The 17,966-nt window shown below is 38.8% G+C and overlaps 1 protein-coding gene across 4 annotated transcripts in view; it reads left to right on the forward strand.

Annotated features, from left to right (window-relative positions):
* Positions 1–16,207, forward strand: part of zgc:152774 (uncharacterized protein LOC553526 homolog) — a 26,320-nt gene extending 10,113 nt beyond the window's left edge. For 2 of the 4 annotated variants that reach the window (XM_053641073.1, XM_053641074.1), the window contains 12 exons: positions 642–801; positions 940–1,068; positions 1,770–1,889; positions 2,051–2,154; positions 2,338–2,523; positions 5,090–5,209; positions 6,295–6,372; positions 6,875–6,911; positions 11,731–11,873; positions 12,904–13,543; positions 14,139–14,407; positions 15,537–16,207. In XM_053641073.1, coding sequence (XP_053497048.1) covers positions 642–801; positions 940–1,068; positions 1,770–1,889; positions 2,051–2,154; positions 2,338–2,523; positions 5,090–5,209; positions 6,295–6,372; positions 6,875–6,911; positions 11,731–11,873; positions 12,904–13,543; positions 14,139–14,407; positions 15,537–15,687 — 2,137 coding nt within the window. In that variant the 3' untranslated portion in view covers positions 15,688–16,207. The remainder of the gene's footprint in view (positions 1–641; positions 802–939; positions 1,069–1,769; positions 1,890–2,050; positions 2,155–2,337; positions 2,524–5,089; positions 5,210–6,294; positions 6,373–6,874; positions 6,912–11,730; positions 11,874–12,903; positions 13,544–14,138; positions 14,408–15,536) is intronic. The other 2 variants (XM_053641075.1, XM_053641076.1) reach the window with 2 other exon arrangements.
* The last annotated feature ends 1,759 nt before the right edge of the window (positions 16,208–17,966 follow it).

Below are 17,966 nucleotides of genomic sequence, written 5' to 3' on the forward strand. Positions count from 1 at the left end.
TGTATATATATGTTAATGAAATAATGCATGAAATGTTTGTTTTTAAATTATATTTAGTAATTATTTTCTAGATTATAGTCATTTTTCAGTTTCAGTATCAACATTTTCAGATTTTCGGAAAACTTAAAACCAATATAAATTCATACTTTTCTTCTTTTCATTCTTCCATCTTTATTTGTCATTGAAAAATGACCAACTGCTGAAATGTATTAAAAGTTTTAAATGCAATACTGAATAAGCCATTTATTAATTTTTCTAGAAATCACTATTATACATTTCTTTCTTTCTTTTTTCATATCTATTATTTCGTTTAAGAAATATTATGACACTATTCTTAGAGCACCCTGCAAGCACTAGTTATTACAGTCAGGAATCTTGTTTATCTCATGTCATTCATTAAAATGATTTGAATATTTCCATGGACAGTACACTGTGGTTTCATGTTAACAGTGCAGCCATGGTTTGTTTTTCTAACGAACTGTAGGGAAAAACCTGTGTACAGATGTACTGTTTGTAGCTGCAGGGCCCTCGCCAATACACTGTCTGTTATTATGTAGCATGTTCAGTCAACTCCTGAGTTTTGAGATAGGGATATTTGTTATTACAGTATGAGAAGGCTTATTTAGTGCTGTCACTGATAGGAACAAAGATGGGAAGCCCGAATTTGACTTTGAAGTCGATGAGGAGGACATCCGCCTACCAGAGATCCGATCTGAGGAGATGGAGGGGAAAGGGAAGCGGCGTTACTTTGGACCTCACAGAACTGACCATATCGTCCCAGAGATGGATTACTCTCTCAGAGTGAGTGAAGGGGAGATGAAATTGAGAGCGATTGAAAACAGTTGACATGAAGAAATGAGACAGGAATAGGTTAACAGACACAAAAGTTAAAAAAAAAAAAAAAAGTGTCTGTTTCTCTCTCATCCTTTTTTCTCTCAGGCATATCTCAGCATTCTGTATCTGAAACCCAGGATTCAGATCATCCTCAGACAGAAGAAAGTTCAGACCAAACTAGTGGCAAAGAGTCTGTCTATGATTGAAAATGACGTTTACAAACCACAATTCATCGTATCCTTTTAGAGGCTTTTCATTTGGAGTATGTAAATGTGGAGGCCCTTCATAAACACTATGTGCTGGGACACATATTCGCCACTGTCCAGCAGCATGGAGATGTGAAACACACAGAGGAACTCTGATAGTTTCTCTTTAAAACTTTTCACCGTAGTTGTGATGGTTTGCCATGAGCTACATCCCAAATTGAAGACAAAGACCTTACAATCGTGACCTTACAAATGTATTGATCTAAAAGATCCAGACAATTGGTATGCAAAACAGATATAAATCTACAGAAGAAGTGTTTAAAACTCAAACACAAAGCATTTTATAGATAACACTCAAAAACCGTCTAGAATACACGCCGTTTGAGACACAGCTCTGTTGCGGATATTGCCATTTAGACATGCACAATTGATTTGCCAAATAAATGCAGGATCCACACAGGGGTCATTGTAAATTGAGCACATGTGGAGGAAAGTGCTGTATATATACAAACAAGACCTAAAAGGTAAAGCATGATTGATTTGCATCGCTCTGAATAAACAAAGAGAGAGGCATGGAGCCGTACTTTCCACTCAATGAGAGCGTGCACACTTATATACCTGGCCATCGAAAGGAACAATTGATACAACTGGCCAAGATGTTTTGCAGGTTAGATGAGCCATGGCAGATGAATTTGAATTTTGCATTTTCCTTAACCATGTCTACACCAGAATGAACGAGTGAAGATTACCTTTGGCTTTAACCATAAAAACAAAGATCATTACGGCATCATGATGTACCATAACAACAGGCTGATCAAGTCTTATGAGAAAGTTGGCTGCCAGATCAAGGTACTGAATATAATTATATTAAAACCATACACAGAAATTTGATTCACTCTTTCTTGCTGAAAAGCTTTTGTGTGTCTTTTTAGTCAGTGTGTTGTTTTTTTTCTCCTGTATAACTACCTGACTAATAAAATATTTGAACTCGAATCCTTTTCCTCTGACAGTCATCTGGTCTGAGGTCAGGAGTGGGTGTTATCGGAGTAATCGAGTGTAACTTTCTGAAACCAGCTCACAACAAGCAGGACTTTGAGTACACCAAAGAGTACAGGTAAAAAAAATTCTCACTATATCACTGTCTCTGTCTTTACTAAATACACCTGACACTGACAATCCTGAAATCCTGCTATACAGGAATTCTGCTGCTAAAAATACACCTACAGGCCCTGATGTCACTACTGAATACCTTTGGCATAGTCTGAAGCCCTTCATCACGCTGTTGTTTTTCCCTCAGGCTCACTCTGGCCGCCCTCGGCATTAAGCTCAACGATTACTGGCGTGAGAAAAAGGAAAAGAAAGCCAAAGAAAGAGCATTCCGTGCTCTGGAGAGAAAAAGCATTGAAGGGACTACTGAGGAAAATGATGAGAGTGAGGAGGAGGAGGAGGAAGAGGAAGAGGAAAAAGAAGAAGAGGAAATAGTGTAAGCTGTTCTGTCTGCCATATTATAGTCCGACGAAAGGCATGTGCTGGAGTGATCAGACCCAGTGCCCAGGAAGTCCTAAAATATAACACCATTCATGCAAGTACTATACAGCAGATGCAAAACAAGACATGATAATGATGATCCTGAAAAGGAAACAAAAAAAAATTGTAAAATAGGTACATATAACATGAAATAATAGACATCTACTTTGGTTGGTTAGGAAACAGAGATGGTGAGTCTTGTTTAGTTAAGAAAAGTAGCTAATTTTTCTGTTAAACCACATAGCTTACACGTCTACACAAATTGTTCATGCTCTCTCTCTCGCTCGCTCTCTCTCTTGTTCACACATACACACACAGAAACCTGTACACACACATACACACAAAGAGAAAACGGCAGCTCTTGAGCTGGTTTGTAGTGATAAAGAGACGGAAACAGTCAGGTCTGCAGTTGAGTTGAGACTCGAAACCGGAAGAAAGAGCAGGAACCTTATCAGTAAAAAACTCAGAGACAGCAGCAGGTTTTACAGCACTCGCTGAAGCATGTGATGATATTTGTCTATGTTTTTTGCCCTAACATGGAGAAAATGAGCTCATTTCTTCTCAGCTTATCTGGTAACAAATCAGTGATCAGTCCACCTGAGGTGCAGGAACAGCTCTGTCTGGTTTCGGTTGGACAGGGTTTTCTAACAAGTAAAAATGTTCATCATGATTGTTTATCACAATTATGCTAAGTTTATTTAAATCCATAGAAAACAGTCTGTGCTGTCAAATCTTTGAATGAAAATATGACTAATACTAAGTGATGTCAATTGAATGTGTCCTGTAAATGGAAATATACAAATACAGCAGTATGCAGGCAAACAGACAAACTGGGAAAATCCAAATCAAATCAAGGAAACGGCGCAATATTTGGAGTAGGGCTACAATTAACGATTATTTTCATAATCAATTAATTGGCCATTTTTTGTTGTTGTTGTTTTAACGATTAATCGGACGTGGGGCAAACTTTCAATACCATTTTTTCGTATATTTAAAATAAAATCCACAAACTGAGTGTTACAAATATAAACTTCAGACTAAAACTTTACACAACTGTTTATCCAATAAGACTGAAAAGAACCCAACACACACACACACACACACACACCAGAATATATATTATTCATTTAGGACTGCAGTTTAGTACAGAGCTTTTTGTGCATCCATAAAAAAATAATGCATAATTATTCGTTTATATAATAGTATTTATTCATTATTTTTATGGATGCACAAAAAGCACTGAATTAAACTACAGCCCTAAATTAATAATAAAAAACCTTGTTGTTTCTGTTACTCGCTGCCTTTAGACATATTATTTTACTTGTGATCATAGTGTTTTAACTGGACATTACAGATCTCCCACTGTTTATCACCGCGACTACACCGTGAGTGAGGAGCAGCGAGGCCTCGTTACTAACAGATCACTTTCGTTATAATAAATGACAGAATTTACACTGCAAGCGTGCAAATACAACATATAATGACAAACTTAAATTAAACTAAACCTTTTAAGCAACTCGCACCAGTTTCCCCAAGCCCTTACACACAGTGGAGCATTTTGGATATAAACATAAGTTTGTGCTCGTGCATCACTGTCGTGTGTCCGTGCTACACAAACTCCGCTTTGTAAAGCTTGATCTTGTCTGCAGTGTTTAATATAAAACGCTCCAATGCCTTAAAGCTCACACACTTTCTTCCTCAGTCACTTGACAGTTACGCCTCCGTCTGATGGTGACTGAGGTCATGTTGGGAATAAAAGGTAATGCGGACAAACAGTAAACTGAAGAAAGTCAGTGTTGGTGACTCTGGGTATCTGCTAAAGCTTGTGGTGTCACATTACGTGCGTATGACGTCATGCGCCACTGACTGGGAAACAGCTTATATTTCCAGTTAGTAAAAAAAATGCTCGTGTTCCTTTTGAGACGATATTACCTTTCTAAAATTCATACACTAGACGGTAAAGTACGCAGTGCATGGTGTAAGTGTATAGTACATTATTTGGGACACAACTTTAGTATTTACTCCCCGAAGCGTGTTTTCGGGAACAGAAGAAACGTAGTGAGTAAACGTACCCCGTGCCGCATGCAGACCAACTAATCGATAATGAGATTAGTTGACAACAATTTTCATAATCGATTAGTTGTTGCAGCTCTAATTTGGAGGCGCATGCAATTTTTCAAAATTGCTGCAGATTTTTGCCAAGATGACTCATGTGACGTCATTACAACGCACATTCATCCAAAGCCCTTTTTGATTCACATGCGTCGAACACTTACCAACAAACATCACTGCGAAATACTCTGCAAAACATTTTTGTTTAATTCAAGTACTTCTCCGCAAAAAAAAAAAAAGCACAACAAAGCAGTTTGGCTGCAACAATCACAAAAAAACATAAACTTGAGGAAACCATAAATCTTGATCACAGCTCTAGGGCTGAAGCTGAATTCTGCTGAAAGGCAGATAACCACAAACACTGTTTAGACTGAAAAGCAGCACACTTGTGCATACTTTCTCTTTCTCAGGGATGTGTCATGGATTCAGTGTGAGGACTGTATGAAGTGGAGGGGCATTCCCACTCACCTGTTCAAAAACAACATACCTGAGCACTTCACCTGCAGCCAGCACCCTATCGGCCGCCTGAGGTCAGCACTAACTCTGAATTCCTGCACAATCCTGATCAACCACTCAAACCCACAGTCAGACCACTACATACACACAGTAACAATACATTAATATCATAACATAGCTTAAGACTTACTGGCCATTTTAATAGGAACAACGTTTCCTCAACCCATTCATGCAATTATCAGCAAATCATGTGGCAGTAGTGCAATGCATAAAATCATGTGGATATGGGTCAAGAGCTTCAGTTAGTGTTCACATCAAACATCACAATTGGAAAAATGTGATCTCAGTGACTTTGACCATGGCATGGTTGTTAGTGTCAGACGGGCTGGTTTGAATATTTCAGAAACTGCTGATTTCCTGGGATTTTCACATACACAACGGTCTCTATATTTTACACAGAAAGGTGCAAAAAAAAAAATCCAGGGAGCAGCAGTTCTACAGGCAGGAATGCTTTGTTGGCGAGAGAGATCAGAGGAGAATGGTCAGACTGGATTAAGCTGACAGGAATGCTACAGTAACTCAAATAACCGCTCTTTTTAAACCATGGTGATAAGAGAAAAGTAACCCAACACAGAATCGGATGGGATGAGGGCAGAGGTGGCTCAACGGTTAAGGCTCTCGGTCATTGACCATAAGGTTGGAGGTTCAAGCCGCCGCACTGCCACTGTTGGGTCCCTGAGTAAGGCCCTTAACCCTAGCTGCTCTGGGGCACTGTATCTTGGTTGACCCTGACTTTCTAACAAGCTGGGATATGCGTAAAAAGAATTTTACTGTGCTGTAATGTATATGTGACAAATGAAAGCTTCTTCTTCTTGGAAAACATCACCAATTGTCCACGTTTGGTGAGTTTGACCTGTATCTGCATGATTTTATGCATTGTGCTGCTGATTAACATGATTAACAGACTGGGTAATTGCATGAAAGAGCAGAGGTACTCTTTACATGCTTTATAAAGTTTGCTTTTAATTCTCTTTACCTAAAGCACTAGTTATATTTAGACCCTAACATACTTGGCTTCCAAAATGTATATGCATTTTCTGCCTTTGCATATCACAAGCAGCTGAATGGAGTGTGTTGCTTTTGCGTTGTTCTCTCGAAGGAGCTGTTTAGTGCCTGAGGAACCCGAGGAGCCGGAGGACGAGCTGACACCTAGCTATGAGAAAACACACAAAAAACAGTAATGACTTCACAAGAGCCAAAGTGCATGTGTTTCTCTGTGTGAGAGAGTGTGATACAGAGTGTGTGTGAGTGTGAGAGTGAGAGAGAGAGAGAGAGAGAGAGAGAGAGAGAGAGAGAGAAACAGAGAGACTAAGAAGTAAGCCCTGGTCAGAGTGTGGCATGGTTGGTTACTGTTAGACCACATCCTGCACTCAACTGTGAAAACAGTGTAAAACAAACCACATGTCATTTTATACATTTAAAATGTATAAAGCAGTCTTCATGAGCTCACAAGTCTGTCACAGATCTGCAAGAATGCATGATCAGCAAGTCAATATAGCTTGACTAACTCTAGCTGCCTTGTCCCTTTATGGCAGTGCTTTGTTACATGTTTTAACCATAAAATAATTAATATGCACTCGTGAAAACTGATTATTAGCACACTCAGACCGAAAAATGTCCAACTATGTATTTAAACTGTCATGTAGTTTTAATAAGGTGTGTTCTGTTTGTATTTATAGGGACGTTTGGGGCAAACGAAGAGGAAAATCTGTGGATGTGAGTAAACTATACACAGACATACACACGTCTTAATATCCTCATGCCTACCCTCTGTTGACATGATTACAGGAGTTAATTAATGCTATGCCTAAATCGAACACTAACCTCAGTAACGCGCAATGGAAAAACAAACATTCACCTTATCACTGGGAGATCACACACACGAATCACGAAGATGCCACAGCCATCTGTGGCCAGGAGCCAAGGGAACAAAATTGACCGTACTCACTTTCACACAGTGACAAAAGCCAGTTGTGTGTCTGTGCGGTCATGTATGTGGAAAAGGACAGAATGTGCTTTCCTCCAAGTGTGTTATGCTATCCTGTGACGCAGCATGAGCAGCAGTTTGAAAAGATGCTGTTGGTTGGCTTCATATTTTAGTCTTCTCCCTCCCTGCTTGGTAGTTGTCATGTGATAAGGGAGAGCTGGCTGGTTGGTGGGAAATGGTAGGTGACCAAACTTATGAGAGAAAATCAGGGGAGGGAACAAAAAATGTTTTTCCTTATGGGGACCTATCAAATGTCTTCACAAGGTCAAAACTTTAATACCAAAAGAATATAAAACAATAAAACATGCACACAAATCTCACTCTCTTTCATATAATATAATATAATGTGTGTGTGTGTGTGTGTGTGTGTATATATATATATATATATATATATATATATATATATATATATATATATATATATATATATTATATTGAAATGAACAAATCAAACAAAAGCAATTGACATAGTTCAACACAGCGAATGCTTCAAGTGGTTTCCCCAAATTCAACTGAAAAGTCAACTTTCAATGACTTCAAAATTATTCAGCCCCTTGAATAGAATCCCTCACAACAGCACAAATAGGCAAAACAACTAATCAAGGGCTTCATTAGTTGTACCAGGTGTGCTTCAGCTAGAACACATGAAATACCTGAACTACCCATTCCTTTTTCTGCCTGGAGGGGGCAGAAAGAGGAAGCTATCAACGGCTGCAATCAAATTTCTGAGACCGCAGGTTGTGAAAAACCCTCGAGTGACTGCAAAAGACCTGCAGCAAGACTTGGTGGCAACAGGCACTGAGGTTCCAGTGAGCACAGTAAGGCACGTACTAAACGCAGAAGGTTTCCATGCCAGAACTCCAAGATGTACACCACTACTGACACAAAAGCACAAGAAAAGTCGGCTCAAAATCATATAAATAAGCCACAGAAGTTTTGTGATTCTTTTCTGTGGAGCGATGAAACAAACCTGGAACTTTTCAGCATGATAGATCAGCGGTATGTCTGGAGGGAAAAGATTGAAGAAGGGACACTCTGTCCACAGTCAAGCATGGTGGTGGTTCGGTGATGCTCTGGGGCTGCTTTGCATCCTCTGGCACTCTAAACCTGCAGTGTGTGGAAGGCAAGATGGATTCATTGAAGTATCAGGAAATCCTAAGAGAAAACGTCATGCCATCTGTGAGGAAGCTGAAGCTCGGGCGTCATTGGACCTTCCAACAGGACAGTGATCCCAAGCATACCTCAAATACCACCAAGGCGGTTGCAGAAGTTGTCCTGGAAGATTCTACAGGGCCATCACAGTCACCTGATTTGAACCCCATAGAAAATCTCTGGTGGGATTTGAAGAAGACGGTTGCAGCACCCAAACCCACAAATATTACTGAACTGGAGGCCAATGCTCATGAGGAATGGGCTAAGATTCCTCAGGAACGCTACCAGAAGCTATGCATCCCGTGTGCAGCAGGTCATAACAGTAAAAGAGTACTCTACTAAGTACTAAAGATGCTTGCCATGAAGGGGGTGAATAATTCTGAAACGAGAAGTCATTGTAAGTTGCATTTTCAGTTGAATTTGGGGAAACCGCTTGAAGCATTCATTGTGCTGACCTAGTTCAATTGCTTTTGTTTGATTTGTTCATTGCAAACAGCTGAAAGTCTAAATTTTGACAATAAAATTGATTTGCAATGGGGGTTGAATAATTTTGATTGTCTACTAGCCAACAGAAAAAGGCCCAAAAGTGGCTACACTATTCAAGAAGTCCTGATTCATCAAACATGCTAACTGGAAATGCCCCCAAACCAACATGCCCCACCCACTTCTTCAGATGATTCAGGGACTGTGTCGGCATACTGGAAGTCAAATTAACTGATTGAAAATTAGAAATGTTATTAATGCTCCCAAAGGGCGCTATTTTTGTATAACAGCACAGTCTGTAGTGTGTTATCCTGCCTATACCACAGTGATTTGCCTACAATTACAGTGCTTTATTTATAAACGAATGACACGTCACACATTCTGAGGAGTGTAATCTCCTCCGTCCTGAAGACTTTCCAGTGCTGGGAAACTTTGCAAAGCACCGTGACTGTTACAAAGTGCTTACAACCAAGACTCCTTCTATAAATGTTAAACAAATGTCTCCTAACAAACACATCATCACATCAATTATCATATGTTTCACTTTGTTAAACAACAAGGTTTTTTTTTTTATCCATTTATTATTAGTCTTAGATTATGCGGAGCATCCGATATACAAGTCCCTGTGAATGAGCTGTTACCATAGAAACAAAAACATATTAGAACGAGTGCATGAATATTAACCTGTCGAATCATGTTATAGACGGAAGTGTCCGAACTGTGCTGTTGTACAAAAAAAATAACACACACCTGCTGACAAATCAGATCCAAGCATTCGGCAGTGGTATAAGAAGGTGTTATAGGATTAGAAGGTGTAGAATTACACAGTGCGTGTCAGGTTGTATAGTTAGATTTTGAAGAAAATAAAACTGAATCATTAATCACTGGTGAATGTCTAGGAGTGGTGTTATACAGGTGGAGTGTTACAGATCCAGTGTTCAACGGAAAATGTCTATGTAAATCTCTACACGATTGCTTTACAATAGTAAAATGAAGACTAACCTACACTTGCACACAGCTTTAACTCTACAATCGTGCTTTTGCTTTCAGTCTGTCTGTAGAGGAACTACACACTCTATGAACATCTTGAAAAGGGGAAATACAAGTAAATATACAGTGTGAGAGCTGGGTGACAGTAACCACAACATATATGTATAGATGTGTGTGAGTGTGTGTTTGCATGGGGTTAGGAGGAAAACAATCAGATGATGTAGCTCAGTTAGCTAAAAGCAGGTGAGACTCCAGGTTACTTATATAGTCAAATTTGCATATATAAAATTTGTTTATAGCCAAATATCATGCTGTCACACTCCACAGTGAGCCACGTTTTTAGTTCTCGTATTATATTTGTCAGAACAGCAAAACATGTAGAGTTATACATGCATTACGTATCAACTCATATCTAGACATCAGTATTGCATCAAAAACAGAAACACATTGCTTCCATAAAGACAAACAATGATTTTGTGTCCTTTAGGACCCAGTTTGCATGTGTGTGGCGGGCTGGGAAAACCCCTCACATGGCTCGATTGTGACATTATTCAACTATATGAAGTTGTAAAAGCTATAGGCTTTCCGGAACTGAAATGTTCAAGATACTTTTGCATTTTTAAGTGTCTTCGGGTAATAGGCTAAATTTGAGCCAGCAATCTCAAACACTAGTAAAGTTTTAGCATTTGAAAATCTGTCCATCACCAACAGTGAAAAGAGAGAAAGTTGCATGTAAATGTATATTTGATACAGAAATGAATTAATTAGTATTGCGGTGGCTGGTAACGATCCAACAAATTGATTAAAGTGTGGTATTCACTGTGTGAGGAAATCACACTTAGCTAGCAAGGTTTTAGACATCTTTAGGCAGATTAACAAAGGTTAAACAGGTTGTTACCCAGCATGATCTTTGCTTGAAAAAAGTGGAAAAACAAAATCTTGGTTTTGGTGAAATGAATTTATGCTTTCTTAATTAAGAGGTGTCAAATTCTGTTATAGGCAGGAAATCTCTGGGAGTTCCTGGGTGTTTTTTGGGCTGTTTGTGAAAAATCAATCCCAGTGACGTCCAGCAGGTTTTCTTAGAGTGCCACATACAGTACTGCGCAAAAGTTTTAGGCACATGCAAAGAAATGCTGTAGAGCAAAGATGCCTTCACAATAATGAAATTAAATGTTTCTACATTAAAAAAAAAAAAAAAAAATACAGTAAAGAGCAGTAAACAGTAATAAATGAAACAAAGACAATGTTTGATGTGACAAAAAATAAAAAAATAAAAGTAGTCTCAGGTAGAATTAGTGCAGTTGTATAAGGTAATGAGCTGTAAGTTTTACTGAGCATCTTTCAGAACCAGTCACGGTTCTTCTGGAGACTTTGACTGTCGCACTTGCTTTTTATTTTTGCAGCAAAATCCAGCAGCCTTCATTGTGTTTTTTTGTCTGAAAAGTGTCTCTTACCACTTAATATGCTGCTTTCTTTACTGACATACAAACATTTTTCTTTTCTTTTTTTTAAATTTTGTGTTGGAAAACTAATGTTTGGGAATCTAAAATGTTTTTTGTACTGACTCGATAATGAAGAAGTCATAAAATAAAAAATAAAAAAGCTATAACAAAGGTTGTACTAAAAACAAATAGGGTGCCTAAGACTTTTTCACAGTACTGCATATGGCAACATACAAAGTGAAACATGTGTATGTGTGTGTGCATCTGCATAGAGGTATTAACAGAAGCATTCAGCTGTGGCATTGGGTTGGTTTTTTTTGTTTGTTTCTTTTTTGACCTTTTGTTTAAGTCATGCTGGTCACTCATTTCCTCTTGTACAGATTAAAATTAGACAAGCTTGTGAAACTTTTTCAGTGTGCTCTCAGAGTTAATATTTATTTTAACTCATACTCCTGTGTGTGCATGTGTGTGTATCTTTAAGAGTGATAAAGGCCCAGCCCTTCCTGACTGCAAAGAGGCATCTGAGCCCACCTCAAAAACCACACCGGATGAAACTGTTATTACCATAGAGGCAGAGACTGAGAGCAAAGCCGACGAATCCACACCATCCTCACATTCCCATCGGTCTGACACCTGCATCTCAATACTCTATCACCAGTTTACAGCTACAGTTCACATCACTGATATGACCATATACAATAATACTTAAAGGAATGTTCCAGGCTTTTTTCCACCAAAAACTAATCCGTATTCATTCATATTGGAGTGTATGTGACAAACAAAATTTCGGACGCTTTGCTTTACTTGGGAAAGGAACTAGGGATGAAACGGTTACCGGTTTCATGATAAAACTCCCCGACGGTTAGTATTACAGCGTCGCATTAAAACCATGCGCGATTATCCTGATATGTAAAATTCGCGGTAAACGCTGTCCACGCACACCCAGTATGAGTCTGACCCAGGCGCACCATGCAACGTCTTTGTTTTTTGATCGTGAAAACATGGCGGAAGGCAGTGACAGCACTCGGGAGATTTCCCAACCTTCTAAGAGGGCCAAATCCGAAGTGTGGTCGTATTTTAGATTTTATAAAAATGCTGAGGGAAGCTTAATAGAAGATGGTAACCCTGCCTGTAGAACTTTACAGTAGAAAGTCGCTTCAAAAGGGGGCATCAGGTCCTGTTTAAATGATTTCAGTGTGTGTATCAGTACTTTTTGTACATTTTCAGCACAATTTAACAATACCGTGATAATACTGATAACCATGATAGTTTTGGTCATGATAACCATGATATGAAATGTTCATACCGTTACATCTCTAAAAGGAACACAAAACCTATTTACACAAAACCTGTTTACTCCAAGTTCTAAGGCAATTGTTAACTTTGTTCTATTTTACATTTTATGCAAAACACATATCTGATGGCGCTTTCAGTACAGAGACATGTGTCCAAATTCTTGTGAATGGTAGTCGCACATGCACTACATACGCAGTAAATGGAGATCAAGTGGAAAAATGCCGGAGTATTCCTTTAACGCAAATATGTGAAGAACGAATATGTACTATATATATAGATAGATTTTCCTAAAGGACATGATTATTCACAAAATGTATCCATTATGAATTCTTCATCATTTTAACTTTTTCATCTCTAGCAACAAAAGAAAAGCGACATGGACGAACAATGAAATCGACAGCAAATCACCAAAACGCACTGACTCTGAAAAAGAGATATCAACTACTGCAACAGAGTCAGAGGAACAGGTGATGGAAAAAACTCTGGAAGTGTTGGAGACAAACAGCAATAAGGACCAGACCATGAGCAATGCTATGGAAGAGGGTAAAAGTATTGCAGTGTCTCCTGACACAGAGAGCGCTGCTAACCCGAGTCCTTCAGAGCAGCAAGTGGCACAAGGCCCACAGACTAAAGACCAGCCAAAACTTACCATTAGCCCCCCAGGCTGGCCTCACCCCATCGCACCTCATCCCTCCATGGCGTGGTCTCACCCTCTGCCACCCGCTCAGACCGTGGTGGTTCCTCCTCTTAGCCGTACCAACAGGCAGTCCCGCCCTTTGCTCCGGCTGGAAAGTCCAGACAGGTCTGTGCTCACTAGCAGACTGGACCAACTGGAGCGGGAAGCCAAACGCCTCAGGAGGATACTCGGCCTACGAGAAGCGGTTGTTCAAATGAATCCATTATCAGACGGGGAGGTATCAGGGTCAGCAGGGACTGCACAGGATGGGAGCACAGACTCAGGTGTAGAAACTGTGGCAACAGCGTCTTTGGCATCCAAGGTGAGAATGGAATGCACTTATATCCCCCGTTTCAGTGACCACTTGCTCAACAAAAGTGAGGAGGGGACTAGAAGGAGCAGATTTTGGTAGCAAACAAGCGATGAACCTTAAGCAGTTTGTACAGTACATTTACTTCTGTGTCTTTGTCTGGCAGAAACATAAATATGACATAAAATATGACATAAAATAGCATAAGATATATATAAAAGCCGTTGGCTTTTGTGGGGGTTCACCCACATGTGTAATCACTTTAGGACAGTGTTGAGATCATAGTTGGTTTGTTCTTATTTGTTCAACAAAATAATACAGTCAGTTCCTTATTTGGTTAGTAGTGGGGTGAATTAGCCTACTTATAGAAATAATTAACATTCAAAACAAATCTACAAAAATTATTTTTGGGCTTTGCATGACGTCAAATACCGTTTAGCCTTGCAGCTGTGCAAAGAGGGGATTCAAGTTCGTAATTTCGACCTGAAGTTGGTTTAAAAACACTGCGCTGGTCCACCTCCAGCAGCACAGTAACATACATTTCAGACCACAGAACTAATTTGTTCATGCATAAAAAAAACAAACATTTTTTTCTGTCTACCTTCAGAAATCAGGATCTCAGCCAGATCAGCAAACTCTTTTAAAGAGGAACGTCAGTCCTGCCGGACAGCAGGAAGCACCAGTAACCCCTGCAGACGACCTGCACTGGAGTAAGACATTGGCTAAATTGCAAAGTCAAAACCAAGCTCTATGTACAGAGCTGAGTAAAGTGAAGAAGGAAAATGATGAACTCCAGAGCAAAGCAAGACAAGCAGAGAGAGAGACACGGGACAGGAGAGAACAAAGCACCAATACACCCTCCAACATTTACGATAGGTGTGTTTGTGTACACATACAGTCATTTGAAAAACTAAGTACACCCCACAGAAACTGTTGGCTTTTTTGACATATTTGGACAAGCAAACATTTGATCCAGTACCTATTAATGAAGTTGATACACTTTATCAAATGACACAAAACTGAGATTTTGTAGTAATTTTCACAATTTAAATGAACAAGAAACAGATCAGTCACATAGAAAATGTAAGTGCACCCCTATATTTATCACCCCTTCAAACCCATAATATTTGAATCAGGTGTTCAAGATTGGGTGACAGTGATTAGAACCTGCTTAGGGAGTGTAGGTGGAACCTGTCATATTTATACCCCTCTCATATCTAGTGTCTGGTTTTCCCTTTATTGAGGTGTGTGGTGTCCTCATGCCAAGAGCTAAAGAGTTCTGTAAGGCCTTCAGAAAAAAGATTGTGGATGCCTATGAGTCTGGCAAAGGATTTAAAAAGATCTCCAAATTATTTGAAATACATCATTCCACTGTAAGGAAAATGATCTACAAAAGATTTCAAACGAGTGCCAATTTGTCCAGGACTGGCTGTCCCAGTAATTTCAGCCCAAGAGCAGACCGACTGATGCAAAAAAATCACTTAAATCATGGTGGTGGTGGAAATGTTATGGTTTGCGGTTGCTTTGCTGCCTCAGGGACTGTACAGCTTGCATTCACTGATTCAACTATGAATTCTGAATCATATCAAAGAGTGCTTGAAGATAATGTGAGGCCATCTGTCTGAAAAAAAAAATTCCAGCAAGCCTGGTGGACAGTTATGCAAAACGCCTACAAGAAGTTATTTCTACTAAAAGGAGGAATACTAAGGCCACGGGTGTACTTACTTTTTCCACAGAAGATAAAATCTATTGTTATTTCTGTTGAATAAATGATTGAAATAGCTAATTTTCCTTGTGGTTTTCTTCAAGGATATCAACTATATTAAAAAGCACTGTTTCAAAGATGTCCAAATATGTATAAAAAAAGTTTGTTGTTTTTTTAAAAAGCCAACAATTTCCATGGGGTGTATTTGTTTCACATGACTGTATATTAACATTCTGTAAATAAAAAGCAAGCCATTTATTTTACCTAAAGAAAGGAATTCACCTGTGTTTCTCTCTGCAGCATTGCACTGGATCGATTACGCTCTATCCGTAGGAACGTCGTGTCTCTCCTCTCTTCCATCCTGCCCAATTTGGATATGCAGGGAATCAGCTATGACACAGGAGACGTGGACAGCATTCTGCAGCAGATCATCCAGGCCAACAACCTCTGATAAATAAGCTCCAGGACAAATGCACAGTCCAACAAGAAAGTGATTTCAGTGCAGCATTTATACAACCATATAGTTGTAAATGAGCTCCACAGAAAGCAAGCTTATATGCAAAAAATCCTCTGATCTTGTGCAGTGCTTCTATCTGAGCTACACAGCATAGAGCATGTCTGGGCTAGCCACCTGTACCGATAACAAGGTTTCTATAGAGCATAACGGAGGTCCTGTTCCTGTTACAAAGCCATCGTATGTAGACTACCTTATTCCTTTACAAGCATTAATTCAGAACATACCGCACTGATATTATTCTTACATATGATATTACGTGTCATGGTTAACATTTAAGAATGTTTGTTCAAGGGTTTCTTCTTAACAATGTGACTACTTTTTTATATAGATGTGAGGCAGAAGTTTGTCAAATGACATGTTCAGGAACCTTGCATCATTTCAATGTAAATTGTTGATGTGTCTTTTTTTTAATGATGCTGCAGAATTTGTTTGTTATAAAAGTAAGTAACGTTGATTAGACAGTCTATGTCCAGTTTTAACGGTCAGAGTATGTTGGAGGTTCTACACACACACCAGCGGCTTACAGTACGGTTTGTTCTGTGCTGCTTTTAAAGTGGGAAACTTTTTTATGCGCAATAGGTGCCTGTTTTTACAATATCCTTGTTATTAGCTCCAGTTTATACATTTTTCAGCAATAAAATCTGAGTATTTTTTGTAATTCAAAAAAGGAGAACCTATTTCAATGTCAACTTCGAGTGGAACTGCGTGGACACAGACACACGTGTCTTCACATAACTTGTTTATTTATTACACAGTATAATACAGTACTGATCAAAGACAACAGATTTTAAAAACAGTTTAAATGAGCAAATAACTAGTAGTATGGATTAAATACTGTAGGTATTACTGTGACAGCAATATATTTTATATACTATATTGAAGCAAATTAAAATTATCTGTGAAATCCAGGACGAGGAAGTAAACAAATCATATGAATGTGCATGAATAAGCTTCTTTTTTTTTTTAAGCTAATGATACTGGTTACTTTCACAGTGAAGCATGAAAATTATGATGAAGCATTCGTTCAATGTGTTGAAAGCCATTTACAGTATAGTTCACACACACAGCAACGGAACAGACACGTTTCATAGTAGGGATCTGACTGGACTGAACATTTACACATGCTTAGTAGAATTACAGGATTTTAGTAGACTGCAGTATATTGGCTGCAAATTATAGCAGGTGCTTTTTTCATTCTTGGCTCCTATTTGCCCAGATCCAGAATAACGAAACGACATGTAAGCTCCCACTGCCTTCTGAATCTTTTTACCATCTTATTTTGACAGAATATGGCCAGTATCATTTGCTCTGGTGAAATGTGAGTATTCTTGTCATTTCTTCTCAGCAACCTACCGGTTAAAGCTCAAACAGTACCTGAGGAATGGATATGCAGCAGGACTAAATAACTAAACAAGAGGCTAGATCAAACTGAAGCAGGCCCAGACGTCTGGCAAAACACAAAAAAAGTTTGGAAACGAGACATGTTTTTGCACTTGACATGAAGAGTCAGGAATTTAAACTAGGAGAGGTTGGAATTTGTAGGAATGAGTGTTTCAATATTGACATACACTGAAAACACTTCTACTTAATGCTGGAAACAAAACTGGGATGTAGGCACTGCTGTTTCTGAGCTGCAATGTACATCAGGAAGACCTATTTGATGGCCTCCATTATACGAGGCTTTGGGGGTTTAAACACTAGCATAAAGTATAGCTTCCTGGAACAACTAATAATTGCTACAGTTAATCAGGCCTACCTTTTGGCATATAAAACAGGTAAATTGCAGTGACTTCTATTTAAAGCTATTTATTTTGTACAAAGGTAACAATTAAAATGATATAGGGCAAGCTATGGGCTTGGGGTAGAGTAGAGTAGCGTGACAGTAAAAACATTATTCCATTTAGATTTAGCAATAAAATATTTTATACAAGAAAATATGCAACTATTAAACAACGAAACAAATATTAGCCAGTGCTTAACAGAAATGCTGCATATCTGGAAAGCAAATGTCTTCTCTACTAACTTATGCTAGTCAAGGATCGGAGAACAAGGGGCTGAAAGTTGATAACAGATTAGTTTAGCCTGACTGAAACGCAGATACTTTAACAACATTTAGCCATTTTTGATTGTACTTGCGTGAGTGTTTTAAGAACATCAAAACTACAGTGATTCAGTCATTCCTAGCTGAAATAAAAGCTGGGATATGGATCCTA

The sequence above is a fragment of the Ictalurus furcatus genome, chromosome 14 (assembly GCF_023375685.1).
Source record: "Ictalurus furcatus strain D&B chromosome 14, Billie_1.0, whole genome shotgun sequence".
Classification (NCBI taxonomy): domain Eukaryota; kingdom Metazoa; phylum Chordata; class Actinopteri; order Siluriformes; family Ictaluridae; genus Ictalurus; species Ictalurus furcatus.